The sequence below is a fragment of the Ambystoma mexicanum genome, chromosome 13 (assembly GCF_040938575.1).
Source record: "Ambystoma mexicanum isolate Mex_15411 chromosome 13, UKY_AmexF1_1, whole genome shotgun sequence".
In the NCBI taxonomy this organism is placed as follows: domain Eukaryota; kingdom Metazoa; phylum Chordata; class Amphibia; order Caudata; family Ambystomatidae; genus Ambystoma; species Ambystoma mexicanum.
Window position 1 is genome coordinate 746,352,428 of NC_090938.1, and position 16,747 is coordinate 746,369,174.

Genomic DNA, 16,747 nt, shown 5'->3' on the forward strand with positions numbered 1-16,747 from the left:
CACATATTTTGTAACATAGCAGTAAGGATTGGCAATAGGTTTCTTGGTATAGGCCTTTTTTATTTGATTAGACTCCAGTTGGACAGTATTATTATCATTTGATGGCCATAGCTTGCTCCGATCTTAGATTTAGGTTTAGATAAGGCATTTATCTCACCCATTGTACAGTTTAATAAACACCCTTGAACTGTGATCACTTTTGTCTTTCTTGCTTTGATGCCATGCTTTTCTTTTTTTTCTTCTTCTTAATTAACGAACGCGTGGGCGGACCCACGCAGGCGCTTCCCCATCCAATTGGATGATGTGCACCTATCCACCATTCAGCATTCAACCAACGTAAAACTCACAATTCCTCCCACCGTCCTGTCTGCCTCACAAAATCCAACAACACACTACTCCTCCTCCTGCCACTCACCCCGTCACCTCCCAACAAAGCCTTCCCACTCAACTCAGCCACACCTTGCGCAGACAATCGAACCCTCATCAATTCTCTCTCTACAGCGTGTCTCTCACACCTAAACAGAAAATGTTCCACAGTCTCAGGCTCTCCACACACCGCACATTTCCTCGACTCTCGTTTCCCAACTCTAAACAGATATTCATTCAGCCCCACATGTCCTATTCTTAATCGATTCAGCATTACCTCCTCCCCCCTCCTCCATTCTAGACTTCCCGGATCCACCTTTACTGACACTTTCTCACGAATACCAAACATCCACCTACCTTTTACCCCACTCACCCACTTCATGCTTTTCTTTCAGTGGGCACAGGGATCTCTACATTCTGATACATTCTGAATGACAGGCCACCTGGGAGGAGAGGATGGGCTCGGGAATCTCTACATTCTCATACATTCTGAATGAGAGACCCCCGTAGAGGAGAGGGTGGGCTCGGGAATCTCTACATGATTCATTCTGAATGGGAGACGCCCGGGGAGGAGAGGGTGTGCTCAGGAATCTCTACATGATTCATTCTGAATGGGAGACGCCCGGGGAGGAGAGGGTGTGCTCAGGAATCTCTACATGATACATTCTGAATGGGAGACGCCCGGGGAGGAGAGGGTGGGCTCAGGAATTTCTACATGATACATTCTGAATGGGAGATGCCTGGGGAGGAGCGGGAGGGCTCGGGGATATCCACATTCTGATAGAATTGGGGGGTAAAGGAAGGATTGCCCCCTTTTGTATTGCTTCACTGTCATATCTTTATGTTTAAATACTAATGGCGAGATTTGGGGGGAGTCGACGTTTTTGTAAATTAAGTTTAAGTATATGAGGGCGAGATTTAGGCAAGTGATCATTTCAATACGACTTTTAGGGCAGGTGAGATTTTAGTAGGTGATTAAAAGACAGATCACTTTTTGACATATTTTTCATTGTATTTGTTTACTGCCTATTTTTCACTGAGGTGGAGGTTGCAAGGGGAGGGGTTGGCGGGCTCGGGGAACAGGGATATTAATGGGCATCCACCCATCTTTTACAGAAAGAAACAGTGAAAATCAAATCAGTGATGAAAAATGCCCGGTAAAAACACATGGAACCCACAGGGGTGGAATTTAACTTCACAATTCCTGGGATGAGAGCGGTTCTTTTAAAGATACCTCTCTCTTCCAAGTCATTCCCAGGAAAAAACTGCCAGGGACATTTTCATGGACACTAACAGGGAGAGCTTACTTCCAATTAACTATCTGAAGCGACAGGGAAAGTCTTAAGGGGCCACTAGATAACTTAGTGGCCTGCAGAGGACTATTTGTTAGAACCTCTGGCCCAAAGAAAGTGCTGTTAATAACAGTGGTACTGGAAGTAGTGTCTCTGATTCCAGTGGTAGGCTGGCTGTGCACTATAATGGAATGGACATACTAAGTATTGGAGGGAAATACCCCTCTCCCTATCCCCTTTCTGGGGCTTGACCCTCCCACATTAAGCAAAGCTGAAGACATCTCTGGGGTGTCTCCACAAGGGCAGGTCTCCCAGTGACCAGAGGCTATGCTTTAGGCACTCTGCTCATCAGGCTTTTTAGGGCAGCTAGGGTGACCTCTGGGGTGGACAGTTTTTCCACAGTCCCAGCAGGTGCTGGGGAGTCTGGGAATTACTGAGGAACCACCACTCACCTTTGAGTTAGTGGTGCCATCCTTCTTTTTGGACCCAGCCACAAGGGGTTACCCACTTCTACTTTGAGGCCCTGTAAGAAGGGAGAATGTTGGCCTGCCTTACCTGTCCCCTGATCACTGTGGTTAACTCTGTGAGAGACCCACAAGTCAGCCATCTTTGCTAGTTCCCTTGGATCGTTGATAATGGAATTAGCTAAGTGCTAATGCAAGTCAGGGAAGCAAGCATACAGGGGGTATATAGGGTTATACAGAAGGCGGGCCCTGCACTGTGAGCTTAGAGAGAGAGAGAGTGAAAGGCTTGCAAGGGGTAATGTAAAACCCACAGTCTCTATTTTTAAATCACACATAGAAATGCTAAAATTCCCAGAAGTTAAGATGGAGCCGGGGTCTGTAGTGTGTAATAAATGTGAGGAACAGAGGACATCCACCGGGATAAAAGTGAGTCCACATTGTGGGCACATCAAGGCAAGAGGAGACGTACCTGCTCAAGACACTCTTCACATCCTAGGGAGAGAAAGAGAAAGAGGACAAGATAAATAGTCATCCTACATTGTTCTAAACATTGATTTCCATTTTACAGAGACCCTGAACTGTGATTCAAGGAAGAGTTAGGCCGCTGCATTATCGAGTCTAGGAATCAGTTGAGCCTTCTGCGAGGTTTCTGGTCAGACAATGTTTGTGCTGGGAACTAGAGCCACTGAACTAAAGGTGGGGGGAGTAACATTCAGCTCAGACAAGTGGCCCAGAGCCTGACATTACTGGGATATTTGAGGTTGCACTTAGATGTAGTGACTGTCATACAAACAAGGCATTAACTGCGATTAGATGGCATCACTGAGAGGTCCTGAGGTCGCACTTTGCATCTGCAGAACCTACACAAATGGGAATGAACATGACATACAGTGGATTTACAGGCATGCCAGACACTAACTGGCATTAGAGGAGTTTGAAGCTGCACTTTGCATATGATGGCAACAACTGCACAAATGTGAGACTGCACATACGGCACTCAGCATTAGAGGGCATTTGGACTAGACTAGCTGTCATAATGCAGCATTCGCTGACCTAGCGATCTCTCTCTCTCTGCGTGCTGTCTCGCTGACAATTTCTCCCTAGATCCATGGTATGGTACAGGCTTTCTCTCCCTCTCTCTCTCTCTCTCTCGCTCTCTCTCTCTCCCCATCAGTGCTGTCTGTTTTTCTCTCACCCCATTTCCCATCGCTCTTGCTCGCTCTGTGTCTCTCTCTCTCTGCCTCCCCCTATCATTCCATCTCTCTTTCTCCTGGCTCTATCGCTGTAGCTTGCTCTCTGTCCTTTGCCAGCTCTGTGGGTGTGCCGCTCTCTTTCTCTTACTCTCTCTTCTCTCTCTCTTATCTCTCTCTTCTCTCTCTCTCCAGCTCTGTGGTTGTGCCACTCTCTGCAGGGTGGTGTGTCAGTGGGTGAGAGCAGTCTTTCATGCTGTCCCTCTCTCTCAGAGGTGTATTGTGAAGTGCACTCTCTTGGTTCTCTCTGTCTGGACAGTGTGGTGTGCTCACTGACAAGACAAGAGTTGCAGCCAGATATTTGTCAATTGAGCGAAGGTGCCACAGTATTTCACCCCATTCTGCCCTGCAGGGTAGGAGCAAAAGGTGAGACACCATCTCATTTCAGAATATCCCTTCATAATAGTAGAACAAGCATTAATAAAATATAGTGCCTTGAAGGGGATAAGCAAGTGATGTTCCTATATTGTATTCTGTGAGGATATGGCATACATTACTTAATGTAATCGTATTTCTGATGTTTGTACCTGCTTAGATTCACATGCTATGCATAGTCTGACATCTAGTGGTAGTTGCAGAGTATTGCATGACTTGTTTTCGAAATTCGAAACGGGACGTCGACTGGGCGTGTCTGTAAGAATATCCCTTGTGTGACATGTACTGTACCCATGGACGGGTATGCCCAGACGTGGGTCCCCTGCCTGCTGGGCCTAGAGACCCAGGCTACTCCTCACTGATGAGGCCTAACAAGGCCGAAACATGTTTGGGGATGCTTGTGGTCTCGTGCAGAAGGGATGTGACCTAGCAGTTCGGGCTGGACTGCCCCTTTTGGGGTGGGACCAAGCCTGATTTGCATATGGTCTTTCCCCTTCTGTAATGGCTTGGCAGGTGAAGAACGATGGTCTGGAGGGTTGCCCAGAGCAATGCCAGTGGTTAAGATTCATTCAAAACCTTCCAGCCATCACCTCTTTGTTTTCACTTCCACTTCTGCCTGGGTCACTTTATACCAGGACTTCCACTTCCACTTCTGCCTGGGACACTTTATACCAGGACTTCCACTTCCACCTCTGTCTGGGTCACCTTATACCAGGACTTCCACTTCTGCCTGGGTCACTTTATACCAGGATTTCCCCTTCGACTTCTGCCTGGGTCACTTTATACCAGGACTTCCACTTCAACTTCTGCCTGTGTCACTTTATACCAGGACTTCCACTTCCACTTCTGCCTGGGTCACTTTATACCAGGACCTCCACTTCCAATCTATCCTATGTTTTAGGATGCTCCGAGGTCCCAACTCCCCCACCCCCTCCTTTTTACAAAAACACTGGACAGAGGGTGACTGACAGTAACAACATCCACTTACACACATCATATTGGACCTGTTCCGCTAATCGGGTCAGGCAAATTCAGGCACTCGATGCCAAGTGCATACACCTGATACCTATTAGCTCTCCTCACATGAATAAAAGGCAGCACCCAAAGACACACTCTGAGCAAGGCAGAACACGAGTATGAGCAGGGCTTCTGGAAAGAAGGCAAGCCTACTGGAGCAGAACGACAGATCGAGGGACGGAAGCAGCGGGTCAGAAACCCCAAGAGTTCCTTACCAGAGGTCGTTGCCTCCGACAGGCCGCGGACAACACGTGCAGAAGGCCAGATCCCACAAGTGAAGATTGCATTTTGTTCAGAGCATGCTGGAGACCCTCTCAGAAGAGACGCTCACAGCCGGTGAGTTCGGAAAGCGATCTGAAAGACCGGTGTGTGTTAAGAGGTATTTGAAGTGGCAACATTTACCGCAAGTGGAGGCTGCGCGCGTGTGAATGAAACGCAAGGAAAGGCAGACCTCTGAATGAACTTTAAAGTGAACAAGTAGCTGCGAAGACAGCGATACTAAGGAACGGAGTGGTCTGGTGAAAGGAAGTAGCCCACTTGAAAGTCTCTGTTACAAGTGAACTGTTTGAAACATAAGCGTATGATCAGCAAAAGTGAAATAAAGAAGAGAACTCCCAGAGAAAGGGGGGAAAGTGAAAGTTGAACTGTGAACATTTAGTCGAAGTGGTCCTGCGACGGTCATAGTTAAATCCATCGCACAATCGGAAGTATTCGACTTGCTTGAATTGAAGAGACATTCTGAAAAGGAGTCCGAGCCCGACAGAGGGAGACCCAAAGTGAGACAAGCATGGGGAAGGGAACCCCATTGCTTGTTTGTGTGGAACTATATTCTGAAAAGGGGTCTGAGCCCGACAGAGGGTGACCCGAAGTGAGACAAGCTTGGGGAAGGGCGCTTCCTTGCTTGTTCGCGTTGAATTACATATGTTGAGGGGTCCAAGCCCGACAGAGGGAGACCCAAAGTGAGACAAGCTTGGGGAAAGGAGCCTCTTACTTCTTTGTGTTAATCTTTATTTTTTGTGAGTTCTGAGCCCGGCAGAGGGGGACCTTCGGGAACTGTTTTTGATGAAATCTTGTTTTGAAGCCAATGAAAAGAGACTTAAACGTGGAAGGCCAGGCGGGCCTCGATCGACGTGGTGAACTGTTTATTGTGATAGAAGCTGAGCCAGAGTGTGTCATCCTGCCTACAGGGACAGCCTTATTCCATGAGTTTTAACATGGGGAGGAGAGCTCGTTGAACCACACTTACTTATTTCAACATTGATTTTCCTTTCGCATACATTTCTTCTTTTTACACTTTTGTACAAAGAATAGGGCAGGCATTAGGTTTTGTTAACATAGGCCATTTTGATTTGACAGACTCCACTAGGACTGCGTTATTAATTATTTGATGGCCGAGACGACTCCCATCTTAGTTATAGGGCAGACTAGGAGTTTCTCCAACCCCAACCATTTCAATAAAGGTTTTACAAATTGTACCCATTGTGTCAGTGTCATACTTGTGATACCATGTCTCCCCAACAGCAAGCAATGTCTCTCTCCTGAACATCAACTTTCATATAGGTCCACTTTTCAACCACTCTTGTCTTTTTGTTAAGGCACAAGCCAAGTACTTTCAATTCAACCTCTATTGGCTTTGACAATGTTAGTTATGACTAGTTGCTGTTCCGTTCACACCATAGTCATTCATTTACAAGCTCTACCTTTAAAGATGTTATATTAGCCTCTTTTCCTCTGCTAGCAACAGTTATTCTCAAAAAAACCTTTACTTTAGCTTATTTTGGCTGAGGGCAAAGCTTATCCAACTCTTGGCTTATTGTAATGCTTGTTTTCTTTGGGTCGCAATATTGAGGTTTAACACTCGGTTTCACAGGATACAATGTTATTGTGACTTTACTCAGGTTTGGTCTTTGTGTTAAAATCACTTTTAGGCACACGCAACTATTATTAACTTTGTTAAAGCAGTCTTTTATAATGTTCAACACCTCCTTCGACAGCGTATTCGTCTATACGCGAGTGCTACAATTGTTGCACTCCATTGTCTGACACAATCCGGTCAGCTTCAGTCAATTTTACTCCCTTGCAAGTGAAAGCAACTGGTTACAGTTGCCTGCTTGACAATGCCTGAAGGCTTAAGAACACGCACAAACACTCACCGGCTTCTCGGCCCCTGTCACTGGCTGCTGGACTTCTACTACAGTGGTTTTCTCGTCCAGGCACACTTCCCTCAGCAAGCTGCCTTCGGTCCCACCACAGAGGCACAAAGTTCGGCTCAGCATGACCCCCTGGAGCACGCCAGCCTCCAGGCAGGGTCTGCTGCATGCTTCTTGCTGCGAAATCTCTCAAATCAGGTTAACAAGGGGGAAAACTTTCAAATCTTAAGCTTCCCGCTGTGCAACCTCTGCAATCAAGGCTTTGGGGGGAAAGGACCAACTCAGGGATAGTAACTGAAAAAATCCTGGTGTCCTTTATTTCCTCACACTTCTGTGGATTCTGCCAGCAACGTGCTTTCCTCTGCCACTTTCTACTGCCCCAGCTGCTTCTGCTGCAGCTACAACTGCTACTGCCCCTCCAGCCACAACCACGACTAATGGCCTGCACAAGAGAGAGCTTTTTAAGCCTCTCAGCCTCCCTCGGGTGTGCTGTTACGCCTAATTGCCTGCCCTTCAGGTCTGCATTGCTCTTCAGCCCATTTCTTCATCCAAGTACTCTTGGGATTATGCGACTTGGAGTCCCAAACAGCAATGTTAGTTCTAAATGGTGATTTTCTATTTTTGACTTTAGAACTATTTTGCTTATATATTTTTACAAATGCTTCATCCTGTTTCTTCACAGAAGGGAAAGGCAGTTCATGTAGGCCACCATTTAGAGGTTTCCTTTCTCTGTACCTTTGGGAGAAGGTTTTTTTGTTAGTTACTCCCTGTCCTGCTGCTGATACCTCTGTTCTAGCTCTGGGATCAGGCCCCTGTGGGTGGATTGCTGCTCTAGTTCTATAGGTTTCTGATCCCCTCTCACCTGCAGTAGATCCACGTCCTGCTGCTGGCACTTCCTCTCCAGCTCTGTGATCAGGTCCCTGTGGGTTCGTTGCTGCTTCTCCAGTCGGGTCAGTTTCTCCTGAATCTTCTTCATATTCTCCTCTTGCTCCTTCTCCAGTCTGCTGAGCAGCTGCTGTTTCTCCTTCTCCAGAAACTGCTTCAGATGCTCAAATGTACTAAGGATTCTCTCTCTCTGCTTCATAATGTTTCCCTTAAAAATAGATTTAAACAAACAATAAACACATATTATATGTCTGATTATTATATTAACTATCATAACATATTTTACATATAACACCTGTAGTGGTTCCCTCTCAATAACTCTTAAAATCATAAACCTAACACACATGAACTACTAATTGGCAATGATTATTTTTTATAAACCAGTTTTTATTACGTTTTTTCCATATTCCAACATTATTCCTCATATCCTTGTTCAAATAAACATTCTTTTTAGTGTTGACCATTCGTCCTATCCCATTCCTCCTTACTCTCCCTCATTTTACCCCCTCCTTCCCTTGCCCTCTATCCCCTGCCTCCCCCCTCTTGTAGTATCTTGTACCGATGTGCCCCTTCTCTCAGGCATCCATGTCCCATTTCCCCCATATCTTCGGACGCTTCCTCATGCCCCGCCCCTATTCCTGTACGTGATCTGCTCCATTCTGATGCAATGGTCCATTCCAATCTCTCAGTTTCCCAAAGTGGGCATTTCCTAGGTCTCCCATTTTGCCACTAGGTCCCTTTTTACCACCATCAATGGTATGTGTATTAGTGTCTCTTCCCCTTTACTTCCTTCAATCTACCCTCTTATATGCTTATATGCAGTAACATCATTTTAGGAATGTTCCTACTTCCCTTCTACATTTGAAACACCGGCCATGCGTTACTCTACCCCTGTTATGCAGTCTATCTCTGGAATGGTACACTCTGTGCAGAATGTTGTATTGTATGAGCCTCATCTTGGGTGATACATTAACCTCTCTTGTAGCCACTAGCGCTTCTATCTATTTTTCCTCCTCTATTGTTCCAGGGTCTCTTTCCCATCTCCCTTTCAGGTGTGACATGGGGGAGGGGGTGTTTTTATTTATGACTTGATATAGTGTGGTTATCCCTTTCCCCTCTATTTTATCCCTGAATAGATTAATCTCCGGGGGATGGGGGGTGTTTGGGGGAAGTCCAATTCCCCTTCAAATTGAGCTTGTACAGTGTGTTTTAGTCTCGTGTTTGTGAAGAATTCTTCCGGGTCCCAGTCCATATTTTTTTCCTGCATTGTTCGCAATGGGTTATCTCTTTATTATCCACTACATCTCCCAGTCTGCATATTTCCTTTTCCACCCAAAGTGGCTGCCTCCCTAGCTTTTGTATCTCTTTAATATTGGGATTTACCCACAGTGGGGACATTCTGGTAGCTTTCCCCTTCCATCCCATAGCGTGTGCGACTTCCTTCCTGATCTGCACCAATCTCGGTCCTGCTGGGGGGAGAGTACCCTCTTTAAGGGGGTTCAGCCTTCCATTCGCGACAGTTTCAGTCTCGTGTGAGCTAGATTACCCCCTCCAAATACCCACTCATTTGCTACCACCAGGTGGGCCGCCCAGTAGTATTTCCATATATCCGGCAGTCCTACCCCTCTGTCACATACCGCTTTTGAGAGCATCCGCAGGGCTATGCGTGGATTCTTGTCACCCCATAATAGTCCTCTAATTATAGCTTCGATCCTTGTGAACTGTGCCTTGGGTATTTTCACCAAAGTGTTCTGCAAGACATATAGCAGTCTAGGCAGTGCCATCATTTTTAATAAATTGACCCTTCCGAGCAGTGTTATAGGTAGGTTAGCCCAATGTTCAGCGTCTTCTTGTAGTCTGCGACTTATTGGTTCTAGATTATTTTTAAGAAACAAATGTTCATCCTTTTGCACTGTTATACCCAGATACTAAAATCCCCCTTGCTCCACCCGGAGGGGGCATTCCTCAGGGACTGCATCTTTCCCCCCTGTACTAGTATTTTGACTGATTCTCCCAGTTAACTCTCAAGACCGCAGTAAATTCCGAACTCCCGTATGGTATCCATTACCCTCTGGCCCGTTCTTCTGCGATCCCCTAGATATATCAAACGATTGTCTGCATATAGAGAGATTCTATCTTCCCAGTTCCTGAGCCATCGGAACCCTTGTATTGTTGGATCCGCTCTAATGCGCTCGGCTAGTGGTTCGATCGCTATGAGGAATAGCAGCAGCGACAGTGACATCCTTGTCTCATGCCCCTCTGGAGCGGGAAGATACGGGATGTGTGCCCATTCCCTCTAACTTTCGCGAGTGGTTGTGCATTTAGTAGTTTCTTCTATTTTATGAAGTTGGGGCCCAGGCCTACCTTTTCCATTGCTGCTCACAGGAATTCCCGTTGCACCAAACCAAAGACCTTCTCTAGTGCCATTATTGCGTGGGGACCCTCTAATGAGTCAGTAATACTAAAGTGTTATGTGCCCTTCTCATGTTCATCATTTTGCTCTTCCTGGAACAAAACCACATTGATCCGAGTTCATTAGCTTGCTTATTACCCCTACTAGCCTTGTTGCTAGTATCTTGGCTAGGACTTTTGCCTCTCCATTCAGCAAAGATATGGGACGGTACGAGGCACATTTATCGGTGGGTTTACCTTTTTTGTGTATTATCACTATTGTAGCCGTTCTCACGTCAGAGTGTGCCTTGTGCACAGCTTTCCATGAACATGTCCCACATTGGCTTGACCACCTTGTCTCCGATTCATTTCCATAATTCAGTCGGGATTCCATTTGGTCCTGGGGTTTCACGTAATTTATGCTCTTACTTGCCTCTTGTACTTCCTCCATCGTTATCTCAATATCCATTACTTGTCGCGTTTGTTCAGCTACCTGTGGCAGGTTTAACCCATCTAAGTATCTCCCAATTTCGATCCCTGTAGGCTCTGGGACCGCACTGTATAGCCCCTGGTAAAAATGTGCGAAGTCGTCTACTATTTTTTCCCCTTCCGTGTGGATTGTTCCCTCCTCATTACTGATGCCCCTAACCCATCTGGACTCCTCCTCCCTTTTCTCCAACCATGCAAGCATCCTTCCACATTTGGACCCGAGTTCATACACTCTGGCTTTCATGGCCCAGCATGCCTTTTTTGCCTCATCTGTCACCACTTCTTTGTATTGCCAAGCAACTTTTAGCATCTCTATTTTAGATTCTATTGCTTGTTCGTCTACGTGCCTCTATTCTGTCCTAGCCACCTCTTCTTCTAGTGTCTCCAGCTTTTCCTTTCTTTCTCTCCAATATCGCCTTATTGCCACCTCTGCCCTTCCCCTATTTACCGTTTTATACTTCCCAAAGTGTGCAGCCATTCTTCACTGTGCCCTCATTCAATTCAAAGTATGTCTCCGTACAGTCTTTCATCTCCTCCCGTATTGTCTCGATCCCTAGATAGTATGTGTTCAGTCTCCATTCCCTTTTCCCCTTCAGTTCCTCCCCTCTTATCGTAATATAGAGCGGGGCATAATCCAATATGCCTCTTGTCAGGTATTCCGCTTCTATTACCCTCCCGGTGATGGTACATTGAACCAAAAAGTAGTCTACGTGAGACATCGAGTCGTGTGCTGAGGAATAGTACGAGAATTGTCTTTTACCGGAGTGTAACCCTCTCCAGACATCCCGTAATCCTGTTGCCTACAAAAAGGTCACCAGCTTGGTGCGCGTCTACCCCCCGGGCGTTTCCCCCATCTGAGGACATCTATTCGCCCGTGAAGGACGTCAGTAAAGTCACCTCTCACTATGGTTACATTTGTGTTGCCAGCATCGCCTGTATTTTGTTAATTAAGTCTGGTTTTAATGGTGGAGGTGCGTACACGTTCAGTATGGTAATTGCTTCCCCCCATAATTCCCCCAGTCACTACCAAATATCGTCCTTCCCTTCTCTCTCTCCACTTGACCAACTGGAATGGAATGCTATGACTGATGTGGACTGCCACCCCGCTGGATCCTCTGTAGTATCCTTCATGTTCCACCAACGTGTATTGACCGCTGCCCAGAAACCTACACTCTGAGCCATCAAGTGCGTTTCCTGCAATAGTAATATGCAGGCTTTCTGCCTCATCAAATAGTTTGTCACCAGCCCCTCTCTTAATCTCATCATTTCGGCATTTCACAATCCTACATTCTCCTTGCATCGTTCCGTGTAGTGTCATTTGCCTCTGTGTTGTACTTTCCCAGGTGTGAGATCCCTTGCCTTGTTGTTAAGTCAAGATGTATACCGAACTGCATTTGTGCATGTCTAACTACCCATATTCTCTCGCTCCCTGCCGCTTGACCTCTCGAACAAACCCAACAACACCCCCCTCCCCCACCCTATACTTCCCCCCAACTTGAAGCATCTGTTGACCCCAAAACAACTATCGCTCGTCCCAACCCTTGATAGGGGCCTCGGGATTTGCAAGGGGGGCTATGCCTGCTGGCCGCTCTACCCGAAGTCTTGAATTTTACCCACTTGAGTTTGTTGCTTATTCACTGTTGTTGCTCTCATGCTCCCCCTTCCCACTCCACCCCCCTCCTGAGACCACATCAATGTCAATTATTTGCAGTCTATCTTGCATATATGCTGTTTCCTGACTTCCAACTGCTTTTCCCTTTTCCCTGAGGGGGCCATTTCTGTTCCTGCATTTTTGTTTTGCCCCTTCTGCTTTATCCATTGCTGCGGGCCGATTGTTTCTGTCCAGTCCCATGCATCAGTAGGGCGCGTGAAGAACCTAACTCCCTGAGGGGCGCAGTGTTGCTGGATAAATTGTGGCATACTTCATTTCTTTTCCCCCTAGCTACCTGTGCACCACGTCAAAGGATTGCTGCGCGTTTGGTACCACTTTGGTGAAGTCGGGGTATATTGCAATCCTTGCCCCATTATACTCTAGAGTTCCCTTCTTTCTTGCTGCTTGTAAGATTACATCTCGATCGCGGTAATTTAACAGTTTGGCAATGATTTGTCTTGGTGGGGCGCCTCGCAGTGGCTCCTCAGTTGGTACTATGTGCCCTTTCAATTGAGAAACAATTAGACAGCCCATGTGGTTCTTCCATCTGCTGCGTCCTTTTCTACATTTTTATCATGTCTCAACGGGGTCATAACATCTTCGACAGACGATATACGCTCTTCCGCTTCTCCTACTCGCGGCGCTGACACTTATGCAGGTACCATCTCCGGAGACTGACATCCAGACCTACTGCATCTATCCTTTGCTCCAGCTGTGTCTTTGCCTCGTGTACGGCTCTCAAGATTTCCTGGGTAGCCTGAGATTCTGCGTTTCCCCTGTCCTCCATTGTCGACTATGGTCTTGTCTCCGGTGCTTATTGTGTTTTGGGCCCTTCTGTCCTATATGCGTCAATCTTAGACTGATGGTTTGGTTTCTTGCCCTTATACTTATCCATTTTCATAATTGGGTGTAGCGTGGGTATCACTCTTTTGCCCGCTGTATAGTCTTCCAGAGAATTCCCTCCGCACTATGTCCTGCCCCGCTCCCTCTATCTCCTTTGTTGCTGTGCCTCCTGGTAATAGCGCCTTTTTCCAGCCCCTCTTATGCAGGGCTTCCCACGGCTCCCAGCGCCTGACGATGGGTTGTAGTAGCTAGTTGTGTTCCTTGCCGGTTGGCGCTGGGTACTGTGAGAAACCAGAAGGTGTCTCACCCGATAGTCCCCAGGGATCTCTCTCTCAGGTGGCCCGGTCACGGCTATCCCTTTTGGATCCAGACCCTGGGGGTGGGCCAGTGCGGGAGGATCATCTGGGTGAGGGGTCCTTGGGGAGTGGGACGCCTGATGGCGAGACGCGGTATCCCTTGCCCGCTAACACCTTTAACCCCTCCTAGCAGGTAGGATACCGGGGAACTTTAACTCCCTCCCCTTCCCTACACGAACACTGCTACACAAACTGCTCACTCTGGGAGAAAACAGACTAATACCCGAGCAATGTACCTGACCTGTCCGAATACCATGGTCAGGCAGAGTCAGGCAATTACCTTTGACAATACACACCTGACTTCAATTGAACCTCCCCACAAAGATAAAAGGCGGAGTACGAGAGCACACTTTGAGCGAGGCAAAGCACACAAAGGAGCGGTTCTTCCCAGGCAGCAACTGAGCCGATGGAGAGAGACGGCAGACCGAGAAAGGAGAACAAGGAAGGAGATACCCTTGATCTTTTTGACGAGTGAACGTTATACTCCTAGGAACTTGAAAGCAGCACGTGTAAGGCCAACAAGGGAAACCGAAGAATCCTGCATTGTGTGTCTGAGATATCCGAGGCCCGCCTGCATGAATGACTGAGTCGGGGAGGAGCAGCAGCCGCTGTGGTATCGTCCTTGGCTCCGAGATCAAAGCCGCAAACAGAGAAATCAACACAGCCGGTGAGTTGAAGGAAACTGTACGAGACCGGTCTGTGTTGAAACGAAGGTTGCAAGCAGCAACATTGTTCCCCGAAAGAGCAAACGTTGAAGCGTTTGATGAAAGACGCGGGTAAAGGCCAGACGGCTGATGAATTGTTTGAACATTTAATGTGAACTAAGATAAAAAATAGCAGAGTGGTCTGGCACCACGTGTGTGCTCAAACAAAGGTCTCTGACTGATGTATCCCACAAAGAAGTGGCAAAAGGAACTGTAATATGTCAATGTGAAAACGAAGAATAGAAATCAAATAAGAATGAATCAAAGTGGTCCTGCAAGGATATAAGTAAAATCCATTGCACAGTGGAAAGTCTTTGATTATGAATAAATGCATCAAGGTCTGAGACCGGCTGAGTGAGACCTATTGTGATTTTTTAGAACTGTGAAATAAGAAGAAAGCAAGAGTGCAAGGTCCGAGCCCGATCGAGGGAGACCTATTGTGAATCTGTGTATCAAAGGGGTCCGAGCCTGGCTGAGAGAGACCTAGGGTAAACAGTGCACCCGAGACTTTGTACGCGTGAGACTCCTGAAGAGAAAGTAACTTTGATGTTGTGTTTTGTATCCAAGCCATTTTACGAATGAGAGACTTTATTGGGAATGAGACTTTGTCGCAGAAGGCCCTGGTTTATATCCTGACCTGCATCCTCGTGCTGGAGAAGCCAGAATCTGTGCTAAGCTCGAGTGTGCCACCTTGCCCCGTGCTGAAAACGTGGGGAAGGGAAGCTAATTGACCGGCAGTCCTGAAATATTCTTACTTGAATACTCTTTCTTTTGCATACATCATTTTCCCACACCATTTGTATTTAGAAAAAGGGATTGGCAATAGGTGTATTAGCATAGGCCCTTTTGATTTTGAAAAGACTCCACTAGGACTGTGCTATTTTTACTTTGATGGTTGTAGCCTGCTCCCATCCTTACATTTAGGGTTAGATAGGCGTTCATCCAACCCATTGAAGTTCAATAAACACCCCTGAACTGTGATCACTTGTGTCTGTCTTCACTGTTTGATATCATGCCTTCCTTACAGTACCCAAGCCCACTGTAAGTATGGGTGGTTGTTATTAGTAGACCCGACCCCTCATTGGTGCTAGTGTCTGGCTGCTAGTGTACTGTGTCAGCTAGCGGTAGGTGGTAATCCATAGCTGGCTGTGGTTGTCGATGTGTTCCAGAGATACTGCAGTCTCTGGTTCTATAGTTCCGCTCCCAGGTGGGAATAGATGTGTTAGGAAGTCACGGACACTGACAGGAGTCGGACTCTGGGAGGGCGAGGTCCAGTTTGCTTCTGCAGGTAAACTTTCTGTTGTCACCGAGTCTCACTCCCTCAAAGCACTGTGAATGGAACTAAGCTTCAGGATTCAGGACTCTGTGATTCCAGGAGGGGTAGCTGGGGGGGGGGGAACTCTATCTCCCACCTCCACACAGAGGACTGTGTTGATATTCCAGCTCCAGCCTGGTTCCAGGCCCCTGTTCCCCTCTCTCTGTGTCCCAACCTACTGGTCCACTACTTTCAGCCTGAGCTCCTCCTCCCAGCCATTCCAGAGCTCACTCCGTTCACTCCTCCACAGGTCCTCCCCGACCTCCAGACTTCACCCACGTGTGCCACAAGGATTCACCTCCTCATCGATTTTGTTCCGAGGTTTAGCACTGCCGTTTTTGGTGCAAATACCTTTTGGGCCCTCAATCCCGGGGCGGGCGGCACTTCTCTGCTGCTACTCCATTTTCTGTGACACAGCACCCCCCGACCCCCAGATGGGCAATGATGTATCAGCTAATGGTCAGCAGACTGACAGTAACATTCTAGTTCATAGATTGTTCCTCTAGAAATGGCCGTCAAGTTCATGCAAGGACTGGGTGAGAGTACCGGTCTAGTCATTCCACTATTATGGATCAGAATGGGTGTTAGAGGGGCACAAATACCAGAACCTCTCTCTGTCTGGTTTAGAACATTGTTATTACCAATATGTGTACCCCTACAACTTTTTTCATTTGCACACATCCAGTTTCGCTGTGCTCAATAGTATGTGATCTCCCTCAGAGACAGTTGCTTGGTTGTTCCAGCAGCCGAATGAGATTGCTGGTCTAGCAGTGGGAATTCATCCTTGACGACAATTGCTTAGCTAGGGACATAAAATACTGGGTTTGTTCAAACGAGAAAATTCTTGGGAGGTGGAAATACTGGAGAATTCATGACGGACTGTGCCGTGATTATGGTAAGTAAGTAACTAGTTCAGTATTGTGGGTTTTTTGGCAATATGTGTCAATTTTAAGTAAATTAGATCGACAATAGGGGTAGTAACAGGTATACCTTTATCAACAGGCATGAAGTGAGGTTCAAACTGAATATCTATAACACAGAAAGTTTGATGGTCCTGTGACACAGAATTACGGTTCCATGTCATTTCATCGCGGGATGTTTTTTTGCAGGGTTTTTTACCGCATTTCTTTTTCTTGAAAAAACCCATCGAATTTTTGTTTTTATTATTTTGGGGGGGCGGGGGGTCCCCCCGAATCCCC

At 46.9% G+C, this 16,747-nt stretch overlaps 1 protein-coding gene across 1 annotated transcript in view; it reads right to left on the minus strand.

Annotated features, from left to right (window-relative positions):
• LOC138521890 (E3 ubiquitin-protein ligase TRIM39-like) overlaps positions 1-16,747 on the minus strand; it is a 118,827-nt gene that overhangs the window by 86,335 nt on the left and 15,745 nt on the right. The window contains exons 3-4 of the mRNA XM_069635053.1: positions 7,777-8,007; positions 2,592-2,614 (exon numbers count right to left, since the gene is read on the minus strand). Of these exons, the coding sequence (XP_069491154.1) occupies positions 2,592-2,614; positions 7,777-8,007 (254 nt within the window). The remainder of the gene's footprint in view (positions 1-2,591; positions 2,615-7,776; positions 8,008-16,747) is intronic.